The sequence below is a fragment of the Phytophthora infestans genome, genomic scaffold, assembly GCF_000142945.1.
Source record: "Phytophthora infestans T30-4 supercont1.227 genomic scaffold, whole genome shotgun sequence".
Taxonomy (NCBI): domain Eukaryota; phylum Oomycota; class Peronosporomycetes; order Peronosporales; family Peronosporaceae; genus Phytophthora; species Phytophthora infestans.
In genome coordinates, this window is record NW_003303532.1 from 28,657 (window position 1) to 38,380 (window position 9,724).

Here is a 9,724-nt window from a genome sequence, read left to right on the forward strand (position 1 = left end):
CATAATTCCTGCTAAAAGGTTAGCAACAGCGATATCCGCCATGGCTTGCCGAGTCTTGATCGTGGCTGAGCCGATATGAGGCATCACAACGCAGTTCTCAAGCGAAAACAACGGATGTGTAGGAGACAGCGGTTCAGGGGCCGTCACATCTAAACCAGCAGCTGCGATCGCCTTGTTTCGGAGTGCTTCCACGAGTGCATCTTGATCCACTAGCTCACCTCTGCCAGTGTTGATCAAAACCGCGCTTGGTTTCATGAGGTCGAGCTCTTTAGCGCCGATACTGCCGCGAGTCGCCTCAGTCAGTGGCTGGTGGAGACTCACGATATCACTTTTACGCAGCAGCGTCTCCATGTCCACGTACTCGACTGAACCTGGTTCGCCCCCGAGAGTCTGGGCATTTTCAGGTTTTTCGCGAGGTCCTGTGTAGAGGATCTTGCAGTTGAATCCGTTCTGAAGCATACGGGCGTACGTTGTACCAATCCGCCCAAGACCGACGACGCCAACTGTACTACCGGTGACGTCGGAGCCACAGTACTGGAAAGGCTGCCAGACGCCCCACTCGCCGTTCTTGGCGCTTGCCGCGCACTCGAGCAGTCGTCGCTTGCTTGCAAATGTCAGCGCTACGGCTGTCTCAGCGGTGGACACATCCAGAATCCCCGGGGTGTACCCCACCTTCACATTTCGAGCTTTGCAGGCCTCCACATCGATGTGGTTGTGGCCGACTGACATGGTGGACACAACGCGTAGTGAGGGACCCGCGGCATCCAAAACTTCAGCGTCCACCTTGTCCGTTAGCAGACAGAGCAGCCCTGTGCATCCCTTCACGCATTTGAGCAGCTCCTCACATGGAATGCAGCTCTTCTCGGAGGAGAAAGACTCCACTGAGACCGCGTGGGCTCCGGCTTTCGCAAGTCGCTGACTGGGACGACGCAACGCGAGATGTTTAGTATCATAGAGAGTGGCGGGTGGTACAAATTAACTGGATTCTCAACGGCTTTACCGTACCAATGGCATACGGCACATTCCGAGAGAAAAAGACCTTCCGGGGCGAAGCGGAGCTCATGTCGAAGGAGAGGATCAGCTTTAAATACAAACTTTGAGTGTTGAAAGTGACGCTCGAAAATAACGATGCTGAATTATTGGTAGAAAAAGAAGATTTGAGGATCTCAAGCATCTCAGTTGCTCATTGCAGTCATATTTGCAGCGTCCATGAGTCCTCCGATTGCCCCCCGCAAGATTTTCTTCACGCGTAACTGGCCATACGCAATTGGTGAGGAATATTCATTGGGGGCTGATGAAAAGAGTAGTTTGACTGGTTCTGATGTCAAGTGCAGATTTACTACGCCAGCGAATTGGAGGTTCTACTACCACATCGACGTGGAGGCCTGCAAGGCTTGTAGCATCCGTGTCGGGCATACCCCGGAGTGCTTGATATGGCTGTAGCAGAGATTGCCGTGGCCCTGACCTTCGCCGCCAAACGACGGGTACTCGAATGTGCGGCAAGCGCTAAGAACGGTGAGTGGGGCGTCTGGTAGCCATTTCAGTACTGCGGCACCGACATCACTGGTAGTACTGTCGGTGTCGTTGGTCTAGGACGCATCGGTGCCACGTACGCGCGTATGTTGAGAAATGGTTTCAACTGTAAGATCCTCTACACGGGGACCTCGTGAGAAGTCCGGCGAGGCCAAATCGCTTGGTGGTGAGCCTGGTTCGATTGGTATGTAGACATGGAGAGACTGCTGCGCGAAAGCGACATTGTCACTCTCCACCAACCACTGACTGAGGCGACTCGCGGCAGCATCGGCGCTAAAGAGCTAGCTATCATGAAACCAAGCGCAGTTTTGATCAACACTGGCAGGTGGACCAAGATGCTCTCGTGGAAGCTCTCAAGAGCAAGACGATCGCAGCGGCCGGCTTGGACGCGACGACCCCAGAGCCGCTTCCTCCCTCACATCCGCTGTTCTCGCTTGATAACTGCATCGTACTTCCCCACGTAGGGTCATCTTCAACGAAGACCCGCCAGGTGATGGCGAAAATCGCCATAGACAACGAATGGGGGGCAGGGGTTCCGAAAAGGTTATTTTTATTAAATATAATTGTTTTTTGCAGTAAAATAATTTATTTTCGAGCTCCCATTTCAAAATCAAATAATTTATTCCGCGCTCTCTCCAGGCAATAACGTGAGGCTTCCACCAACTAGACGAGTATCAGCCCACTGTACATTGCATGCAATAGCACCAATTATTTTTGCACCCGTGGTGCTCCAAGCACTTAAAGTTATTTTATTGCTGTTTTGCCAGTCTCAATAAAAATAACATTTTCGGAACCGGGCGAAGACCTTCCGGCGGTGTACTAGAGCAAAAACACTACTTTGAGTCATACCCGATACTGGAGACAGATGAGCGGCTCGCCCAGTAATGTAGCAGATTAAGTTACTGCAGCCACTTCAAGACATCAACTATTGCGTTGCGTTGAGAGCCTCGTCTGCTAAACTAAATTTACTGTTGGACATCTTAATGACCTTCCTTCGTTCATAAGTGTCCACTGCTAACTTCTGCCTAGAGCTTCTGCCGATCTACGTTTTCTCCGATGTCTGAGTCATTGTGAACAATGTCCAGGAAAATTTTGACGACCTCGTCGAAGCCATACCGTGGCTCGTCACCATTCATGAGATCCTGTAGCCATCGCTGTTCGATCACCGGAAGGAGTTTTTCTAGTCGCTCTGTGGTGCAGTGCGGGTCGCGCTTCTTGCCAGGTTCCAGCACTACGCCCTGCTCGCGCAGTTTAGCATTGCGAATCAAAGTCTGCACTTTGATTCGGACCACTTGGATCAGCAGGTCCTTGTCCACTTGGATCGGCGGAATATGCACGTCCTCGACGAGGCGTCTTCCACGTTGTTGAGTCGACTGCTGTCGCTCCTCGGACGCTTGCGGCCGGAGTGCTCCAGCTTGACGACGTCTTCGGGCAAGTCCGTCACTGACGGCGTCAGGGTCATGAGCAATTAAGCAATGACCAGACACGGTGGTGCCCGCCAGCTGGACAGCAGAATGACGACTGAACTGACTTGCAGTGCACAGTGACAGACTAATGTGCAGGAAGCCAATAACGCAGCTCGTTAAACATACTTTCTTCTCATACAGGAAAACTTGACCAATGAAAAGATCGCCGCAGCACGGAGATTTTCAACGCACTAACACCTAAATCTTGAGCACAAACTAGTTTTGACAAAATTCTTAACAATCAGAACAAATGGTTTTTTGAAAAGTAATTTAAGAGGAAAACTTGACCAATTAAAAGCACGGAAATTTTCAAGTTTCTGACACCTAAATCTTGAGCACAAACTCTAGCTTGACAAAATTCTTAGCAATCAGAACAATTGATTTTTATATAATAATTAAGTTTAAGAAAACTAAGTTCTCAACCCCGCCCGTTGAAACAGCTGCATTATATTACAAAAATATCATTGACAATTCATTTTATTTGGACAGCATCAATACGTAGGTTGCCTAGAGCAGATACCTTCTTCTTCACCAAGTTCTAGGCTAGAAAAACCTTAGAGAGCGCTGTAATACATTCAGCGGTACCGGTTTAATTAACTCAGCCATGACTAAAAATACCGGTAAGGAATACCTCTATTTAAATCGAGGTATGCATTAGGGCAGGATCTTAGGCGAAATGGCTACATTTATGTTGTTTCCAAAAACGCACATAGCCGGGGAGTAGATATATTGGACTAGGGATGTCAGCACTGCCATCATACGCGGCACCATTCGCTACTTGCCGTGCCGCACCTCGAGTGGATCGTCAGCCCCTTTCACCCCCCTCGCAAGCCGCTGACTGAGCTATGTCGACCGAGATGAAGGTCTCGCTCAGCATCAAGGAGTACGTGCTGGTGTCCATGACGGTGACACTCGTGCCCATCCTGGGGCTGGAGCTCTACGGCGTCTCGCATACTCGCAGCCACAACAAAGCCTTCCACGACGGTACGCCGGGCATGCCGCAGCTTACGGACTTGGTGGTCGCAGGCGCCTCCGCCGTGCTGCTCATTGGTGCGCGTTTTGTCGCTGGAAAAGCATTTGCGCCCCTTGCTCGCGTCGTGCTCTCGCCTAAAAAGCGCGTGGTCGAAGACCGTGTACATCGCTTCACCACTGTGTTGTTCAAGTTCATGTGAGCAGATTATAAAGTTCTACTAACCGAGGGGGAGATGCGTATTGACAAATTGGATTGGTGCTGGGTTTGAATAGGTACTTTTTTGCTATCACCATCGTTGGCTTTAAGGTGATGGAGCACGAGCCGTGGCTCCCACCGTCACTAGGAGGCAAGGGCGAAGCGATAAAGACATTCCATGTGCTGTCCGACGCGCCGTCTAGCGCACTCACGTATTATTTCATGGTGCAGCTCGGATATCACCTGCACAGCTTGCTGTTCATGGTCTTCTTCTCACCGATTCGCAACGACTTTATCGAGATGCTGCTTCATCACGTGGCCACGATTCTTTTGATTGGCGGGTCGCATTTGGCTAACTTCACGGAATTTGGTGCACTCGTGGTGTTCACACACGACGTGGGCGACGTAACTGGATGTACGTGCAAGATAGCGATCGAGTGGACTACCGGTACCCGTTTAAACTAACTCTGCTTTCTATTGCTTTTTGTGCAGATGGTATCAAGTCGATTGTGGACTCTGGTAACACGCCACTGGTAGTGTTCATGTACCTGGTGCTGCTGGTGTCGTGGGCATACACACGGCTGTTCGTATTCCCGTGCCATCTCATCAAGACTACATTTACCGTGCTATCAGAAGAGCACTTGGGCATCAACCACACATTCGCGCACCCGATGGTTGCAATGCTGTGCATGCTCATGGTGCTTCACGTATACTGGTATTTCCTCTTCCTAGTGATGGGGTATGCACTGGTGAACAAGGGCGTGGCCGAAGACATTCAGCATAAGGTGGAGGACCCCAGCGAGGAAGAAAACCAAGCCGAAGAAGCCAGTGCTGAGGCATCGCACGTCAAATCCAAGGACGACTGAGGTTGCCGCAATAAATCAACAAAACATGCATTTGTACGAATTGGATTATGATCACGATTGTTGATTAAAGTCAGGCCAGATTTGATCTAAAACCGTTTCTTGCTGTGGACCCCATAAAATACCGACCAAATACTGTTCACGGGACGCATAATCAGATCTGATGATTTGATTTTAGAAGATCGGCTGTCGGATACGGATGGGTGGTCGTGAAAAGCATACAGAGTCCAAGAGAGTGTGATCCGGGGTCCGATCCGGCAAAGTGTCGTCGAAGGGCAGTTGCTCACCAACATATCCCATCCTGCCCCCCTGATCGTTCGTCAAGCGAGCGTCCAGCAGCAGTCATGGCCGCCACTGAGATGAAGGTGCTCTTTAGCGCCAAGGAGTACGTGCTCGTGGCATTGACGCTGCTTCTCGTGCCAATTGTGCTGGCCGAGCTCTTTGGCGTGGCGCAAATGCGCGCTGCCATCCCCGAGTTCCAGACGGACCCAGACATGCCACATATCAGTGAGTGGCTCATCGGCATCGGCTTCGCTTTCGTCACCATCACACTACGCTTTGCCTTTCTGGCCGTGGCCAAGCCTCTCGGCCGCCGAGTTCTGTCCCCAACCAAGCGACTGCACGCGGATCGTGTCGAGCGCTTCGCTACGGTGCTCTTCAAGTTCCTGTGAGCGAACTGCCTCGTCTCTGAAGGTCGGAGGAGCCTGTGGTTGCTGACTTAGACTTGCTTTTTCTGCTCGTGCTGATACTGTTGTAGATACTTTGCTGGTATTACTGTGGCTGGATACTACGTTATGCGCGACGAGAAGTGGTTCCCACCTGTGCTGGGAGGCAAGGGTGAGATCCGTGAGGCTTACTTGATCTTGAATGAAGCACCAGGCTTCGCTCTCAAGTACTACTACTTCGTACAGCTCGGCTACCATTTCCACAGTCTACTGTACATGCTGGTCTTCTCCCCTATCCGTAACGACTTCATCGAGATGCTTCTGCACCATTTGGTGACGATCATCCTCATCGGAGGATCGTATCTTGCCAACTACTGCGCCATGGGAGCGCTAGTGACGTTCACGCATGACATTGGCGACGTGACTGGCTGTAAGTTTGCGTCTCTTGCAACTAATGGCGATAATTTTTACTAACACTGCGTTTTTATGTGTCTGTCAATGCTGAATAAATAGACGCTATCAAGTCGGTTGTCGATACAGGCAACACTCCACTGATTGTAGCCATGTACGTCGTGCTCCTGGTCTCTTGGGGCTACACGCGGCTGTACGTGTATCCGTTCCACTTAATCTACAACGCCATCTTCGTGATCCCTGAGGCCAATCCGCATGTGGTTGGCATCTTCTTGCATCCGGGCAACGCGCTGCTTTGCATGCTGGTAGTGCTGCACGTGTACTGGTATGGTCTCTTCCTCGTCATGGGCTACACTCTCATTCGCAAGGGCTTGGCGGAAGACATCCAGGACAAGTGCTCGGATGTCGACGAAGTCAAAGGAGAAGAAGCGGCATCGAAAGCCAGTTCTAGCAGCAAACCGAAGAACGAGTGAGGATTAAGCACGGCGTTGCAATGGCTACAGAATCCCTTTTCAACTATCTTTTGCTCCAGAGAACTTTTGCTCCAGAGAACCCGACATACTCGTGCAGTGTACTTGTTCAATATTAGCGCGAGGATGCACTGCAAATTATGTCGTCATTTTTAGCAATTGCTAAATTAAGATTTCTTCGGGTGACCGAAGAATAGTGCTGGTCGCAATGAGGTTGCAGCCATGTGCAACGTGTGCAGAACGCTGGGGGCAAATACTCTCTACAATATTTAGTAGTATTTAGCCACTGTATTCTGCGGTGGCAGGAGTTGATGCACCATGGTGTCAAACGACGCGGCTTCATCGTCAGTCGTGAGACGGCCTTGTGTATGGCACATGGCCACGCACACATGTGTTATTCCCACAATCGGAATTTTTCTCAACATGGCAGACAACTGGCTGGCCGATATCATTTTGGGCATCGGCGTTAATGTGGCGGTACTGCTGCTCTGCTGGCTGCGGGGCACACCCTCAAGCACAGGGCTGCAGCTTTCGAGTAACACACGGAGAGCTGCGGAGAACAGGAACGGTCTTAGCGTTTATGCAACGTTTCCGAGCCACTTCAGCAGCGGACTGTGCGGCGAAGACGTGCAGCTGGCAGGGGGTGTCGTGATCGCAGTGGCCATTACGGTGTATATGGCGACCGAGATCACAGCGACGGCGTCGAGCATGAGTCGAGGCGCATTAACGTGAACGGAACAGCGAACAGTTTACTTAAAATTAAAACCAAGCCAATTTTTAAAAATGAACACTCATGGTTACCGCATTTTTCGATAAACGGCACACGCGGTGATCTCATAAGTTATGAGTCATTTCAGGAAGACCAGCAGGATATTAATTCATCTTCTGAGGGGAAAGTGACGGACCAACTACTGAAAGAAGACACTTTAGCCCAACAGCCTTGCTTTCGACCGGTCGCACAATATGCGACTGCTCCAATTGCTGACCCTACGACAATGGAGAACTGGGTCTTGGAGATTGCACTGGGCTTCAGCATGAGCGTGGCGGTACTTGCTTTCTGCAGGATCAGCGGCTGGAGACCCGTGGACACTAGCAGCAGCATACGATGGCACGACGCGCAATTCGACTACGAGGAGACCAACGACGTCGAAGTCATCGAGCCAACTATACTCTGGAGCGGCGGCATGGAGACGACAGTGGGGTTAGTTGTGGCTGTGTCGGTAATGGCAGCTGTGGCAGCGGAGATAGCATTGGAAGCCGAGAGACACCTAATCGGAGCTGCAAGGTACTAAAAAGATTCTGACCAAGAGCTTCTTGGCGCCTGGAGAGCCTGGACGTACCAAGAAACACAGTAGGGCAATTTAGTTTTCCAACTACGTTGTTGTTTTCCGTATTGACTGGTTGTTAGCAGAATTTTCCTGACATCTCGCAGGCTAGACTAAGGCTGCAGCACCGCTTTTAACACCACCCTTGTCGACTTCTTCCCTCACGTACTCAAGCCCACCAGCGTCGTTGCCTCTGCTGTCACGGAACACCCTGAGCCCGAGGTACCCGTCCTCATTGTCACTGCTGCTGCTATACGGCCCCCCACCTTGTGCTTCACGCTGTCCTCGCTCTCGGCCGTCCAGATACATCTTAATGAACGTGAAGGCGAGGAAGGCTACCAGCAGGGCGCAAAATGCGATGGCAACCCATACGTAGATGACACCATTTTATCTCGCTTGAAGCAAGTCGATGCGTTTCCAGTCCAATCGCCAAATGACAAATGACAAATGACACGGCAGAGACTTGTAGCTCATCCTTGATCCTCACTGAGGATTCCTCAGTAGTGTACCCAGTGAGTCACTGGCGCCGGGTCAATAGAAAAGAAGGAATCCAAGTTACTTACATCATGTAAGAAACCTCATGGCTTAAACTACATGTGGTTATGATCGCCACTTCAACTTGGGTCTTACAAAATGCAAGATAATTGATGATTTGAGTTTACTAAGAAAAACTGTGTGTTTCTTTTTTACAGCTTTGGACAAATTTAGTGCACATCATTTTTGTGTCATTCCGACCACCATTCATCATGTTGGCGCGTCGTCGGCCCTTCGTAGCATCCTACGTGCGTCGCGCTGCTCTGCGAGCGTTGAGCAGTGCTGTCGCCCCTCCCCACTTCGATGTGGTCGTGGTAGGCGGTGGACACGCGGGCTGCGAAGCTGCCGCAGCTGCCTCCCGAACCGGTATGCTCCACTCTAATTTACCAACCGCATTTTTGTAGCTGTTCACCTCTTTCATGACAACTGCGCAATGCTACTCAGGTGCTAAAACCGCATTGGTGACGCAGAAGCTGGCAACAATTGGCGAAATGTCGTGCAATGTAGGTGGCAGTCCACTATTCTTGACTACTGTTTCTAGAAGCCGTTCCAACTCACCAAAATGTGTGCACCTTGACAGCCGTCCATTGGTGGAGTCGGTAAAGGTACTTTAGTGCGCGAAGTGGACGCAATGGGTGGCCTCATGGGCCAGGTGGCCGACGCGGCCGGTATCCAGTTTCGTATGCTCAATTCGGCCAAGGGGCCAGCGGTGAGAGGCCCGCGAGCTCAGATGGATCGAGATTTGTATCAGCAAGGAATACAGAAAGCACTACAGGAACTGCCGAATCTCTGGCTGGTAGAAGATGGAGTGGACGACCTCATGTTGGAGAAGATAAACCAGAGTAACGACGACGTAGAGGAGCGCGTGAAGGGCGTAGTGACGTCTTCAGGTCGCGAGATTCAGGCTTCACAGGTGGTTATTACGACGGGCACGTTCCTCCGTGGTATGATTTATCAAGGACCCGATATTCGCATTCCGGCAGGACGACACATGCGCGACACGGCTGGCCTTGAGCCTCCAGCAGTTGGTCTGGCGCAGACACTAGAGCGTTGCAAATTTCCCCTTGGTCGCTTGAAAACCGGCACGCCACCTCGCCTTGATGGACGCACGATCGACTACTCAGACCTTGAAGTGCAGCCAAGTGACAACCCGCCGAAGCCATTTTCCTTCCTGAACGAGCACAAACAGGTCCCACTCGCAGATAAACAGGTCGTCTGTCACGCTACCTACACGAACGAGGACAGTCATCGTATTGTACGTGACAATCTGCACATGCTACCGCAGTATG

The 9,724-nt window shown here is 51.1% G+C and overlaps 5 protein-coding genes across 5 annotated transcripts; 4 read left to right on the forward strand and 1 right to left on the reverse strand.

Moving 5' to 3' along the window:
* Positions 1-11: 11 nt before the first annotated feature.
* PITG_21053 (glyoxylate reductase/hydroxypyruvate reductase, putative) lies at positions 12-1,063 on the reverse strand (the record flags this gene model as incomplete). The annotated part of the gene is made up of 3 exons (XM_002895199.1): positions 12-54; positions 110-915; positions 1,001-1,063. 3 exons carry the CDS (start codon positions 1,061-1,063, stop codon positions 12-14), a joined length of 912 nt encoding a protein of 303 aa, XP_002895245.1.
* Positions 1,064-3,790: 2,727 nt separating this feature from the next.
* Positions 3,791-5,033, forward strand: PITG_21054 (uncharacterized protein; the record flags this gene model as incomplete). The annotated part of the gene is made up of 3 exons (XM_002895200.1): positions 3,791-4,167; positions 4,245-4,582; positions 4,660-5,033. 3 exons carry the CDS (start codon positions 3,845-3,847, stop codon positions 5,031-5,033), a joined length of 1,035 nt encoding a protein of 344 aa, XP_002895246.1.
* Positions 5,034-5,341: 308 nt separating this feature from the next.
* PITG_21055 (LAG1 longevity assurance) lies at positions 5,342-6,625 on the forward strand (the record flags this gene model as incomplete). Its single annotated transcript, XM_002895201.1, has 3 exons — positions 5,342-5,697; positions 5,788-6,125; positions 6,209-6,625. The coding sequence occupies 3 exons, from the start codon at positions 5,375-5,377 to the stop codon at positions 6,577-6,579; spliced, it is 1,032 nt and encodes a 343-aa protein (XP_002895247.1).
* A 374-nt stretch (positions 6,626-6,999) lies between these two features.
* Positions 7,000-7,308, forward strand: PITG_21056 (uncharacterized protein; the record flags this gene model as incomplete). The annotated part of the gene is made up of 1 exon (XM_002895202.1): positions 7,000-7,308. The coding sequence occupies one exon, from the start codon at positions 7,000-7,002 to the stop codon at positions 7,306-7,308; it is 309 nt and encodes a 102-aa protein (XP_002895248.1).
* Positions 7,309-8,628: 1,320 nt separating this feature from the next.
* On the forward strand, positions 8,629-9,610 carry PITG_21057 (tRNA uridine 5-carboxymethylaminomethyl modification enzyme mnmG, putative; the record flags this gene model as incomplete). The annotated part of the gene is made up of 4 exons (XM_002895203.1): positions 8,629-8,801; positions 8,880-8,938; positions 9,016-9,502; positions 9,579-9,610. 2 exons carry the CDS (start codon positions 9,079-9,081, stop codon positions 9,608-9,610), a joined length of 456 nt encoding a protein of 151 aa, XP_002895249.1.
* Positions 9,611-9,724: the final 114 nt, after the last annotated feature.